The sequence below is a fragment of the Uranotaenia lowii genome, chromosome 3 (assembly GCF_029784155.1).
Source record: "Uranotaenia lowii strain MFRU-FL chromosome 3, ASM2978415v1, whole genome shotgun sequence".
NCBI classification, from domain to species: domain Eukaryota; kingdom Metazoa; phylum Arthropoda; class Insecta; order Diptera; family Culicidae; genus Uranotaenia; species Uranotaenia lowii.
In genome coordinates, this window is record NC_073693.1 from 166,311,854 (window position 1) to 166,326,698 (window position 14,845).

The window sequence follows — 14,845 nt, forward strand, 5'->3', positions numbered from 1 at the left end:
GTTAAGCAAACAAGATTTATAATAATCAACCGAGATCTGCTATAAATTTCCTTCGCACTTTTCGGTTCATTATCCATTATTTCTCCAATAGCACCATTTATTGCTTTCAATTTACAGCGAGACAATAATATTCCACGATTAATCGTGAACTCAAGTACTCATCTTCCTCGGTTCACTTATTTTCGACACGAGATGATCGAACTGAGAGAACAAAATTTTGATCAACATGCATGCAATAGAAATTGAAATCCTGTCGAAATACAAATAAGAGAAGTTGAAATAAAGGTGATAAATATTACATTCATTGAAATACTAGTAAATTTGTGTAAACTTACTACTATAGTCAATGTTGAATTTATTGAGAGCAGCACCTCTCCACTATCGCTTGGATATTCGGCAACTCTAGAGATGAATCCATCAGGTTTTCTTACTGCGGGCGTTCCGGCGCGTCGATTTTCCACTTCCAGTGATATAGTTGGACGTCGAATGCAACGCCCAAAATCGACGTAATAACAAACAAATGGAAACGACTGGTCTTTGATTTTTTGGCGAGAGGAAAAAGGCACCCAAACCGAAATGAGTATTTCCAATCTTACGCGATCTTTTTCGAAGTGAAGCAGTGCATTTCTGGTCGATGCGTCCGTGGGCTTGATTCAATTCCGATTTGCTGCTATAAAGTGAACGTAACCGTTTTTCGGCAGTGCATTTTTCGGGCTCGAACACGTGATACGCGATAGTGACACGCAAGATTTCGTGGGGTTAAGGACCAGCAGTGAACATTTTGAAGTTTGATAGATAATTGTCTGGTATTTTGCCGGAAACCGACATAATAGTGATCAATGTGAGTAAGCCGACTAAAGGCTTTCTGCTGTTAGTTCAAAGAATGAAGAAAAAAAATTGTTGAAACCGAGGATTCGAAATCTTCAAAATAATTACAATTGAAAAGTAATAACTGAAGAAACGATTTTAAAAAGATATACTGCTGAAGGAGCGTGACAAAAATGTGTTACACATTAGTTGCATCGAAAGTTTAATTTTTGGGTTACTGCTTCTGATAACCAAATGCATATTTTATAATAGAGCGAATCAATGTGATTTTTTTCATTTAAATTCGTTTTGTTAATCGACCATCTTTATGGCATTCCCGACTTATCATTGTGATCGAACTTGAACAAATGTGCACAAAAAAATCACATCTCAGAAACATGTACATTATTAATATTCGAATTCTATTTGACCGATTTCGGATTTGAAACCCCAAGAGTTACACTCTGTTCTCACTCAAAAAATTATTGTATCCTGCAGTTTTGAATATTAAAAAAATATGTACATGGAAATAATGAATATGATGCACTCAAATTTTGCTTGTCTCCTGGGCGTGGGTGTGGGTTCAAAACGTTATAAAAGGGGGTGTTTTAGTATTTAACCTAAGCAAGATTTCCGTTTGACGTGAAAAAAAAAATGAAATAATTCAACTACAAATTTCCGTTTGGTTTTTGCAAATAATGTGAATAAATTTGGCATAAACTGGACTTTTTTTGTGATTTTCGGCCAACCGAACCTAACCTCACCTTTCCTAATTGTTAACATTACAAAATGCCCGGCTAAAACCAGGTAATCTGGCAAGTGTCACTAACCCATACTTAAAAAAAATAAGGAGTGTCTCAGATATCATAAGGACACAAAAAGTGAGATGTTTGAACCCTTCCGTGAACAAGTGAGGACATTCCGTTAATCTTGAGCCTTGCAGGCTAAAATTACCTAGGCCTAACACAAAGTCCATGCAAAATTTGGACCTGATTGAACTACGAAAAGGGAGCGCTCGACAAGCCTGAAGTTTGAATGGAGTCTTGGTACATTTTTGAGTTCCGCATAAGAACAAATTTTCATTTTTTTTTTAATCGGATTTTCAAGAATTGCATTTTAGAACTTCGAATTAGTATCAAACACTTTCTACTTTTTTCATATATGGAAAATTATGATCTTAATATTGAAAATGAAATGCAAAACTAAATTTGAACAGAACCTACTTTCTATTTCCTTATGATGAATCGAACCGAAAATCCAGAATACCTAACTGAATACAGAATCCGAAATATGAATCAACAATCAAGAAAATTTCGAAAAACTGAACCATTATTCTGAGTTATTTGTTTTCGAGGTTTTGGCATTATGCCCTAGACTTACAGTTCCAACAACAACTCATCTGATGCTATTCTTCATGCCTTTATAAATTCTTCTACCTAGCATTTCATCTCGCCGCACGTGTCAATGAACATACTTAAATTATCTCTGAGTAAAGATTGTTAACTCTTGAATAACCTTAATCAACGATCAAAATTTGACTAAGAATTTCAAATAAATTTTCGCTTGCTATTTTGGGCCCTCATGGGGGGGGGGGGGGGTTAACTCCCAAACCCCCCCCCCCTTCCCCCGTTCCTACGGCCATGCTTTGCCATAACAGTAATTAGTGATGTACCGAATATTCGGTCGGCCGAATATTCGGCGCCGAATACCGCCGAAAAACCGTTAAGCCGAATATTTAGCTCACCGAATAGTTGAGCTAAGTATTCGGCCCTATAGGCCGAATATCTACTACAGACTTGTAAATTTTTCAAATAATTTTGGATAACTTATAAAATATCGAAATGTAATGTTGTAAAAGCTACACAATCACTAATAACTTATCGTTTCAGCAAAACATCTAAGGTGTATCCCCGTATATTTCTCTGTAGATCGTACAGGAGAATGCTAAACGGTATCGCTTTATACTTTGATTATAGTTTATTCCAAATTTTCTGGATATATTCAGGCTTGCCCAAAAATCCATTAAAACATCCAGATAAGTCAAATCTGGCCGGCATGTCCAGATATTGTTTAAAAATTTCCCGATTTTTGCTCGGGTTTATTCAGATTATTTGCTGAATCGACCAAAAAACTCAAAATCCTCTTTAAAATTTTTTAGATTTTGTGTTCAATAACGATTTTTCAAAAATTTCAAAATATACATATATATTGCCCTTTTTAAATTTTTTTTTTCAAAAATCGTTTTGAATGCCTGACCGTGTGGATACGTATGGTTGAAAGTATTGTATGTTTAAGGTTAAAGATCATTAGGGGAGAGTGGGGATACTTGATCCCCTTTTCTTATTTTCACCATATCTTTTTGGAAAAATTTAGCAACTCGCCGTCTTTGACATTTTCTGACAGCTTGTAACTTCAAGTTTCTATGCTCCAAAAATTAGAACGATACTTGAACCCGTTGAAGAACTAGAAGCATTTTCGTGGGAGTAAAAAAATTGCGATTTTTCTGAAGTTAGGGGAGACTTGATCCCCTATTGAAGGAGACTTGATCTTTTATTCAGGAAGCCCTAATCCTTGTATAAAAATCAAACAAAACCCCAAGATAGAATGTTAATTGACTATTTCGGTCATGTTTGTTCTCATTTCACAATTTATAGCAGACATAAGAAGAAAATTCTATAACTTTGTCTCAACGCTAATAACATTGCATACTTAAAGGCGCTATTTTTTATAATTTAGAAAAAATTAATTATTTTTGCTCTTTTCTTCAGACAATTGTTTGATAAATATTAGTTTTTGGATAAATATTAGTAATTTCGTAATCAGCAATCATAACGATCAATTCAGAAAAAGAATATGCTCTTTGGAAGGGGGATCAATTGTACCCAATTCTAGGGGATCAATTGTACCCATAATCAACATTTTAGAAAACTTTTTCTGAAAAAAGTTGAGAGTTTTCCATTGCTTTGAAAATATGGCATTATGAAGTTCATTTTACGCTCGAACGATTGATACATTGGAACAAATACTTTTTTCATAATTTTTCCATGTAAGGAACATTTTAAAGTGATGAAAAAAGATCTTCAAGTTACATTTTGTGAAATTTTTCAAACAAAGTTCAATTACTCAAACAATCATTTTGTTAAAAAAATTTAAACTGCAAGCATTGTTATTTTGCTCATTTTGGCACATTTTTCTAGAACATTTGATCTTTGTAAGACATTCCAGTTTCGAGATATAGCTAAGGAATCAAGTATCCCCAGGGATCAAGTATCCTCATTCTCCCCTAATCTTGTCACCAACTATTTTGAAGATATCTTGCTCGAACTCGACCTTCATCTAATTCAATATCAGAGAAGCATTTTCAAATAGCTTGGCACCTGCTTCGACATGTTTTATCCCAGATTTCGCAGGAACGCAATCTTTTTAGTGATAAACGCCCTAGAAGCGACTAGTCATCTGATGTCTTTTCAGTTATAGGTGACATTTTAAAAATGAGAATGATTCACACTTAAAAAATATCTTGTAATACATCATCCAATCATATCATCTGGTTGAAAATATTCGACTTAAAACATGAGGGGCATTTATGTGGAAGAAATAGAAAGCATTGAAATAATCGCTTAAACAATTTTTTCTCTAAAACTCAAAGAATATTCGACCGAATATTCGTTTGGCCGAATAGTTGAAAAGGTCAATATTCGGTATTCGGCCGTTTGCCGAATACCACTATTCGGTACATCTCTAATAGTAATTTTTGCATTTTTAAATAATTAAACGAACCGCAGTGTACTAATAGTATAACGAGAATTAAACATGGAAAATCTCACTCGCTTCAATTCATAATTATTGATCAGCTTACCAGAAGGTCACATACCAAATTTCAGAAAGATCTGATCATGGGGAGGGGTTACTTGAGTCTCAAACGGAAATTTGATTTGAAGGTTTTATGCTCGGAAGGAACAAAAAAAAAATATATTACAAAAAATTCTACTAGCTGAAATCATAAAAATAAATGATTGAATGAATGATATTTCAATGTTGACAATCGTTTGATTTAAAACGATCATATTCCAGCATATGAAAACGAGATTTGAACAGTGTCTCTTTGGTAAACATTTTGTTGCATCTGACTCCAGATAGGTAACTGAATAATAAAAATATTTATTAACAAGTTGGCAATTTTCCGAAAAATATGTTTACACCAACTGTGTTGGTATAGTATAATTTAACCAATGTAAAGCTTGTAAGTGTTATCTTTAAGGCAATCCGTCATACTGTGTTATGTTTTTTACGTCATCGAAAAATGTTAAAATTGGTACATTGATTGCTCGATTTTTTTAATTTTAGATGAGAATCATTTTTTTTAATTTACGCTCGATTATTGCCCAATATGTTTCAAAGGGACGAAACTGTGAGCAGTTGGATGGATTAAAACTTTATTGGCGATTTGCAGCAAAATTATTTGACATGCAGCGCCAACTGGATTTCACATTCGGAACTAACAAAGGGGTGATGATAGCTGAATTTTAACACGGCTGTGTTTACTAATTGTTTTTAAAATAAAGATTTCTGTGAGAACTGTTGAGCTTTAGACAATAATAATGACGGAATTTTGTAAGAAAACCACTATTTAATTTATTTCAGTGCTTGTGGCATTAGCAAATATTCTATTTCTTGGTTTTTCTAACAAAATTAAATTTTCAAATTTTAAGATTTCAACAATTTTTTTTTATTAGTTGATCACCCTGGTGGTAAATCCTTTTTATGGATTGCATTCCAAGGCACGGCGAACGACTGAGTCCCCCCAGTATGCTACCTTGGGTCCATGGGTGCAATTGGACGACTCATGATACTAAGTACCCCTACGCCATAATGTCCACCTGGGGCCTCTGGCCATAATTCCCATCCGGACCTACAACGAAGGCTATACCCGAGATGGGAGACCAAGTCCGTGCTTAAGCGCTCATCGGCAATTCTAGTTCTAGTCAAACTCCAGCATATATACCCTGCTTCTCGTTACGATTCAAGACTAAGGACCTCTCCTCTAACGACTCGAGATCCGGCCTTTACTCGCAACTCGAGACTAGCTTGGTTCCCACGATTATCGTGCGCTCCGCCTCTGTTCGAGATCACTGCAAGAGACCAATGACCTCTCCTCTAACGACTCGAGATCTTGGCTCCGCCTGGCTTGGCTGGAGGCCCTCTCCTATTTGCCCGTCCGTGTGCCGAATCGAGAGCAGCTTATCCGGGACACGCGCCTGTCACAGCACACGTCCGGGGCTTTACGAAAGACTACTCGGATGGTTCCCGGCGAAGAATTCATCCTACACCGACTCAGGTGACTCACCCGCCGACGACGTGAAGTCACCCTACTCGAAAATATTTCGCGGCATAAATACTCTTCCCCCTACGAGTTCGGCTACGAAGAATAGTCTTATACCCGCAGCTTCCCTCGTAGGGAGCGCGTTTTACTCAGATACTCACCGGCGGTGGAGGTATCCTACACAACGTTCGCGACGTACCTAACAGCTCGGCATACGCAGAAGGTAGAGTCTTATCTTTGTATGCTTTACTGCTAGGATCGGACGTACACTACTCGAATGCCCCCCGCCGAAAGGGCATTCTACTCCGACAGCGGTCTGGTCTTCCTCCTCCCTTTTTGGCTGGCAACCCTAGGCTTTTTGCCCACCTTGTGCCGAATTGAGAGCAGCTTATCCTAGACTCGCGCCTGTCACTGCACACATACGGGTCTTAAACGCTTACGACTCAGATGAATCCCGACGGTGATGTCATCCTACCCGACTCGAGTGGATCATCCGACGGCGACGTGAGACCACTCTACCCGAGAGTACTCCGCGACGTGAATACTCTTCCCCCTACGAGTTCGACTGTGGAGAAGGTATTGTCTCATCCCCACAGCTTCCGTTGCAGAGGGCGCGTTTGACTCGGATACTCAACGACGGTTACGTTGGAGGTATCCTACACACAGACGCGACGTACCTAGCAGCTCGGCATACGCAGAAGGTATTGTCTTATCTTTGTATGCTTTACTGCCAGGGTCGGAACACAATACTCAGGTGCTCCCCGACGAAGGAGTCACCCTACACCGATCGCGGACTGGTGCTGGTTCCAGCTCCTCTGCAGAGCAGTTATGATCCGGGTGAACCCATCGCTGACCACGCGCCAAGTATTGGTTTCCTCACACATCCTCCGCACGATTTTGTCGGCTGTCATGTCTGGTTCGCAGGCGGCAAGCATGTTAGCACGTACCTGTTCGAACCTTGGACAGTTGAACACTACGTGCCCTGGTGTCTCTACTATGTCACCGCAGGTTAGACAGGATGGCGAGGCCACGTGTCCAAACCGATGGTGGTACTGCATGAAACATCCGTGACCAGTCAGGAACTTTGTCATGCAAAAATCCACCTCACCATGTCTCCGATCCATCCAGGATCCGATATTAGGGATTTCAACCATGAAGAAATTATTATTTGTATAGAACCAAACCGAATAGCGACAGTAGGACTAGCGACGCTTTTTTACTAGCGGGATTCCTGTCATTCGTAGGTTTGTTTTTCTTTTTTCAGTCAATGTAGTACTCGAACATTGTTTATGTTATTTACTGTACATTTTCCTTAGGCCATCAATCGCATGCTTCAAGTCTCCTAGAAAACTCGCGCTGCGTCGTTATTATTTTCAACGTCGCGACAAATGCGACGTGTCGCTAGTAGGCAAAGCTGCTACGATTGCGCTCACATTTTGGATTTTTTCTGCATGCATAAAATATCTTCTGGAGATAGCTATGCCGTTTATCCAGTGATACTGAGGCCCCGTGAGGTTTTAGCCCGATCTAGTTAGCTGCCACAACACCTGGGATGAATTGTAATGGTACCAGAAGAATAATGTTGATGATTTTGTACTTTGATCACCGGGGTAACTTTGATCAACATGAAATTTTTGCAGATTATCATCATTAACTAAGCCTGAAGTTAAAATATCTGAAAACTGTTTTCTAAGCTTGGAAGCCTATAAATTGAGTTTTAAAAAGGCTTTTGTTTGTAGTTGGAGATTTTTTTTATATAACTTAAAATGTAGTTTTAAAGTTTAAAAATATCTTTTTTTTTCGAAGACTCATAAACAAACAGCTCTCCTGATAAAAACATAGCATTTAGAAGAAAATGGATTGTTTTATATGCAAGTTTAACTTTTTTCCTTTGTATATGTATAGTTTTAGAGTTATTTTTATGGTTTTATAACCACCATTATCATATAATTATGATATTTTTTGGAAATTAAAAAAACGGACATTTTCTATGAGAATGCCTGTATAGAACAAATAGCTTAAAACCTTATCAAATGGTTAAGTTTCAATAAAAAAAGAACATATGAACAGTGGGAGGGCCAGTGGGAGGGCCAAACAAAAAATTACTGTTATTGATGTTTTAAGCCTGAAGGTTTGAGTGCTAATTGGCATCAAAATAATAATTTGGAAAATGTTGAGACACGTTAAAACCATAGTGATCAAAGTTATCCCGAAACATGGAATCTGGTTCTGTAACAAACATTAAGTTATAGCCACTAATGTCGTTTAAATGTTCTGCTATCAACGCTTCATACTTCTTACCTCAGTAAGTATTTTAAAACTATTTAAAGTTACAAAAAATCAACCCCTTCCAAAATATTCGAAAATCAATAAAAAAAAGTGATCAATGTTCCCTAAGTTTACGGTATACCATATGTGAATTACGGTAGTTTTAGTAAGGGATGTTTCTCGAATTTTTTATCTTAGAAGTTGAAATGCGAGGAAGCAAATGAATATAACTGTATACAATGTTCTGAACACTTTACTGACAATTAAAATGTTTCTATTGATGTATTTTTTGAAAAAAAAGATCGTAGTAACGGAAAGTTATAACGTTTTAAGCAAGGAGTGTCAAATTGACACTCTAGGGACTATAACGGGTATAAATTCAGGAAAGATAAGGGTTAATATGACTTTTATTAACGATTCAGTTACCGGATTGGTGAAGCAAACCTATCCGGTGCAACAGTGCTCGAGCTTACTCTTGGACTTGAACTCACAACCATTGGCTAGAACTACATAAATGTCGCTATGGCCGTGGGCAGGCCATAAGGGCATCTTCTTCTTTTTTCTGGTATCATTTCTCCTTCCTGGATGACATAAAAATTGATGAGGGCCAGTATCTCAGACTATGAACAACGGCATCATATGTCACTTTAAGAAATATCAACAAACCCAAACATACCTTTTGTTTTTAACATGTGAACAATATTGTAGCATAATGGTTGATACTATGTACATTTTTTTTTCAGCCCGGTCCCATACCTGGTATGCGCCCGCCTATGGGAGCAGGATCGCATCAGCCTACAAAATCTGCCACTTCAATGGGTTTCATAATGCCACTCTATACCATCGGTATAGTTTCGTTCTTCATTTACACAATACTAAAGGTAGGTGCTCGGTTACCCGATATCATTTGAAATTTTACTAATTTGTTTTTATTTTTTCCGTTCGAGAGCAGCTCGTTTTCAAGAAAACGCCGGCCGCGCCTTATCCAGAGATAAAACCTGATCCGGCCTTCAGGGACGAAGTATTCACCACGGAACAATACATTAAACGACCCGACAGTGGAAACACGAAACATGGTAAGTCATTTCGAACGAATTTTAAATTTCCTTATAAAACACATGTGACTAACCAATCGTCATAGTGGAAGTCCTTTAACCTTTAAGAATACGCAACAATGCAGCAAACATTACAAATATGTAACACTTTTCCAAATTCATACTTACATGCCTAGCCTGGAAAGATCACGGCGCAAGTAAGATGATTAGTGCGTGTTATTTTAAATATTATTATCCATTTAGTAGTAACATATGACAAGAACACATTCACCACACAGATACAGACATACTTAATTTTAGCTTCCTTGAAAATGCATTCCAAAACGAGTCGCTCATTTCCCTCAGACATAAAGTAAATTCTGGATTGATCATTCTCAACCTAACAACATTTCCAACTAGTGGGGACCGACCGAAAATCAGAAGTGAGACGCAACCGAGCGTTACAAGTTTCTTCGATATTGTCTTCTATTAGATGATGACTGTTTCTGAACCGTAATGGTGAAGTCTTTTGACCAGTTTTATTGCTTAGTTTATTCAGTTTCCAAGTAGTTTGAGTTTTGTTCGAGTTCTGAGGTTTCTCCCAATTCCCAAGTAGTAGGTTGCAATAACAGTCTTTTTTTAAACTAATTATGACGAATTATGAAGTTACTTGGTCCGTTATTTAGAATGCAGATTCACATTTTACATTGTGTTGCTACACTTTTTCAACAGTTTTAAAATTACTTTTTAACAAAACTAACATGACAAAATTGATAATGTCGTTTATCAAACCTCAATTGGAGGAAATCAACGTCAACGGCTAACACCATGCGAATGATTAAGTATGTTTGAGGCATAAGAGTTTGGAGATTAAAATTCCTAATGAGACCAAAAATGAGTCAAAATTAATTAAAAAGTTTTCATTTGTATGCATGTTTGAGGTGGTTTGTTTCTTATTACATATTTATCTAACTTATTTACATATTATACCTATGTTTGAATTTGTATGTTGTTTTCTTTCTGTTCGGCTTAGTGTTATGTTTTGTTGGATTTCGAATTTCGTTCTGTTTTTTTCTAGGACAACCGATCCCACTGGAAGAGAACGGTGCCCCAGTTTCGGCGTTCAACGGGAATGTCAACGGCAGCATTTACGCCCACTCGGTACAGGCAGAAATAAGCGTAGACTACGCACAACTGTCAGCCGCCAACGCGACTGCTAAAGAAGCCGATTTGGCGAAGTATGATGAAGTTGTTGACAATCGAAAAACAGAGACCAAAGAAGAATCAGTTGTAGATAACTATGACTATGTACAACCTAAATACGATCCTGCTACTGAAAAGGTAGTTGATGGAATCGTTATCCAGAAGGTTGTACGATTTGACGACCAAGGAACGACAAGTACAGGGGACGAAAAAGTTGACTGCGCTACCGAAGAAGTGAAGAAAGAAAGTCAACAACAAGAAAATGTGATTGAAGAGAAAATCGCTGTTGAGCTAGTTGAGTCTGTTATCGCTCAAACTGAATCACTTTTGAACGCATCACAAAACGTTGAAGAAAAGGCTAGTTGTGAGCCGAAAGAGCAGACTACTGAAGAAACCATTACAGAAACATGTCATATTGAGTCAGAAATCACTGTTGTTAAAGAGAAAAATGTTACTGAAGACGTCGGAAAGACTGTTGAAGTTGAACAGCCAAAAGAGAGTTCGATTCAATCGGAAGAAAATATTCCAGTGGAAATCGAAATTGAAAGCTCAACGACTGAAGAAGATGCAATCAAAATGATTGCCGCGGAAATGGAAAAGGCTTCACATGAATCTTTTGTTGCTCATCCAGAGTTGAGTCCGGAAGAGACCGCTTCTACGGCGATAACTCAAATTGAAGAAACAACTCAAGCTCGCTCAGTGGTAATCGATAACGAAGCTTCAAAACAAGCTCTTGAACAAGAGGTAACGGATTTGTCGAAAAAACTTGTTGATGATGTTGTTGAAAATGCGGAATCTTATGTCAACTCGAAAATCGAATCCGAGCAAGATGAGTTACCAACTTATGACCCTGAAACACAGAAGTTGGTTGATGGAGTGGTAATCAATCGATTCGCTACTGAAGATTTGCCTTGCGGTGAGTCATCTGGGAAACTATCCGTTGAACTTGAAGTACCCAGTAGCTCTACGGATGCTGAAAATTCTGAATTGTCTGAAGCTACATCACAACAAACACAAGAACAAGGAGAATTGGTAGAAGTATCATCGAGTGCTTTAGAGCCTGTGGAAGAACCAGTGTGTGAGAAAATCGAAAATGTTCAACAAGTTACTAGTGCACCGATTCTAAGCTTCGAAGAGAAAGCTGATGTTTCATCTGGCGACGCTCAACTCCAATTGGTAACAGAACTCGCTGAGGAAACGAAGCTTGAGCCTACACATGATTCAATTAGTTCGGAGTCGACGATACTGGAAGAACCTACTGCTACTCTTGTAGAATCGGTAGAGTCTTCTGAGTCTGGCGTTGAAAACCGAAGTACCGAATCAATAGAAGTAGCATCTGATATGCAACTTGAGACGCCTCCAGAAGAAGAAATCCATAAAGAGGAACAAAAAACGACTAATGTGGAAAAATGCGAAACTATGATTGAACAACCTGTTAATGGCAGTGAATCCGATGAAAAGTCTACTAAAACTGAGAATATTGAAGAAGTTCCAATTTCAGGTGATTCGCCTGTTTCGGAAGAAAACACGCAAGATCCACCTCAAAAGGAAGAAACGCTGGTACAAGGCGAGAATATTGAAACTGTTGTTTATAAAGTTTTGGAAATCAAGCAAGCCCAAATTGAGACAGAAGAAAAACAAACTGCTGCAATCGGTCAGGCTCTCGAAATCGTGTCCACAGAACAAAATGAAGTTCAAAATGAAACCGATGCCGAGAAAACTTTGGCTGAAGAAACATCTACCTCAGAATCATTTGAAATTAAACAAGAGTCTTCTGGAATAGATGTCAAGGAAGATCAAGCTCAAATTGAGAAAGAGCAAAACCAGACTGACAACGTCCCTGATGTTTCTGAGCAAACTCTCGAAAAGGTTTTCATCGAACAAAATGAGGCTCAGAATGAAACTGAAGCTGAAAAGTTTTTGTTTGAAGACCAATCCAAAATAGAACCTACTGAATCGAAACAAGAAGTTGATGCTTCTTTTGAAGTGAAACAGCAGACAGAAATCGAAATTGGCGCCCCAGTCGCCGAGAAACAAGAGATTAAAGAGCAATCAACAGTTGAAAAACCGTTGGTAGAGGAGCAGATTGTCAGTGAAAATGTGGTTGTTGAACCATTGATTGATTCCGTTTTTATCGAAACGACATATCAAGATCGGGTAGAAGTTCTACGAGAGGCCATTTCTGATCCAACATCAGCTGCCGATTGCTCCGAACAAGCGAAGGTTCAAGACGCGCTTTCTGACGAACCTTCTGATGAAGTTGAACCAACAACTGCGGTAGTACCAGAAGAAATTCAAACTGAAAGCGTTGTAGAATCATCTGCCGAACCTGTCAATGAGGAAGCGTCTGTGTCAGAAGAAACTCCAACTGAAAGCGTTGCAGAACCGAATGTGGAATCTGTAAAAGAAGAAGTTAAAGAGGAACCAACTCAAACAGGCAACATAATTGAAACTGCTGCTGAAATTCTAGAGCCGACCGTTGAACTGAAGCAAGAACCATTAGTTGAAACAATTGGGCAAGTCGTCGTGGAAACTGTTGTAGAAACAGTTTCAACTGAAAAGGTGTCTGAATTGTTGAGTGAATCAATCGCAGCAAGCTCTGAAATTCCAAATGTTGAAACTGTGGAACCAGAGGTGAAAAATGACCAGCCTACTGTGGAAGTGGTTGAGCCTGTACAAGTGAGCATGGATTTTACGGATACTTCTGCAAGTGTTTCACAGGGAACTGAGAGCAGAGATTTGCCACCAGAAAAATTAGAAACAGCTCCGGCTGTCGAGCCTTTGATTGAGAATCAATCGAAGGATTCGGTTGAAGTGAACACTGAAGCATCGTCAGAGGATACAGCTAAAGAGGACGTAGTTGTGTCTGAAAATGTTGTGGACTTCAGGGCAAGTATAACAGAATCCCAAGAAACAGTTGTGGAATCCCATGTGAAAGCGAATGAAAACACCGGTGAAGCAGCTGACACTGTGCCAGAAGCAATTATCACTACGGAAACCTTTTCGGATAACTGCTCAAACGAACCAGTGTTTGTGAGTGGAGATGAATATGTTATTGAAGTAGCAGCTGTCACTTCGGAAGAAGGAATTCCTAAATCAGGAAGCGGCAGGCCTGTTCAAAGTTCGTTGACTCAGGGTCCAACTATCGAAGAAGTAATCGATAGTAAGGTCGAGTTTTCTGAAGAAGGTAAGGCTTCCGAGGAGCATATAATCAAGATTGAAGTTGAGAAGACTGATACTTCTGAGATGATCTCGGAAGTAGTCACGGAGCCGATTGTAGTGAGTCCAGAAGTCTCTCGTGCTACATCGAGTTCACCTGCTCCATCAACGACGCTTTCTGAAATTCAAGTAGTCGAGCATTTTGAAACTGTGGAGAAAATTTCCCAAGTTGCAGTAGAACCGATTGTAACGAGCCCAGAAGTCTCTCGAGCCACTTCTAGTTCACCTATCCCCAATGTGGTGTTAGCGCCAGCGCTAGATTTGATTGCTGAAACTGTAGAAGAGACGCAAACCGACATTGCAAGTGAATCCAGTTCGAAGGACCAAGAGGTGCAAGAGAAGTTAGATCGCACTTTATCAGAGGCTACAGCTGTGGCTTGCAAAATCGAATCCATTGTCGAGCACATTGTCACTGAAAAAATACCAAATGCAGTGGTTGATGAGGTCAGTAGTCAGGCAACGGAATCCGCTCCGGAAACAGTAAGTGAACCAATTAGACTATCAGAAACTGCTGCAAAGGTAGTTGAAAGTATCACAATCGAAGACAAATCATTGGCGACGAGCAGCGTTACGTCAACGGTCCCTGCCAGTAGTTCCTGCATTGCTGATACTAACCAGAGCTTTGTTGAGTTAAACACAAGTTCCCAAACTAATAAGCCTGAAACCTCACTGGTAGAGCCCCTATTAGAAGCGCCGTCATCTTCATCCCCCGTCATTGAGCATGTCATAATCGAGAGTGCACATGCGCTTGAAAATATTACTGGAGTGGCACAAACTAGCAGTGAAAATTTCATCTCAATCGAAGAGAGTCATCACACCTCTAAAATGGACAGCGCTCCCTTGGAAACTCCTAGCAACAGCACCACAAGCAGCAGCTTTTCTACCCCGGACGAATCCGAAACGACCCGCTATGCTGGAAGTGGCCACAGCAGCATCGCCATCAGCAGCAGCAATGATGCAGCAATTGACCAAGTACCAACAAGTGTCAGCA

At 39.0% G+C, this 14,845-nt stretch overlaps 1 protein-coding gene across 12 annotated transcripts in view; it reads left to right on the forward strand.

Annotated features, from left to right (window-relative positions):
- LOC129758078 (protein P200-like) overlaps positions 1 to 14,845 on the forward strand; it is a 64,086-nt gene that overhangs the window by 30,209 nt on the left and 19,032 nt on the right. For 8 of the 12 annotated variants that reach the window (XM_055755510.1, XM_055755512.1, XM_055755511.1 and 5 more), the window contains 3 exons: positions 9,142 to 9,279; positions 9,351 to 9,474; positions 10,511 to 14,838. In XM_055755510.1, coding sequence (XP_055611485.1) covers positions 9,142 to 9,279; positions 9,351 to 9,474; positions 10,511 to 14,838 — 4,590 coding nt within the window. The remainder of the gene's footprint in view (positions 1 to 9,141; positions 9,280 to 9,350; positions 9,475 to 10,510; positions 14,839 to 14,845) is intronic. The other 4 variants (XM_055755521.1, XM_055755519.1, XM_055755514.1 and 1 more) reach the window with 3 other exon arrangements.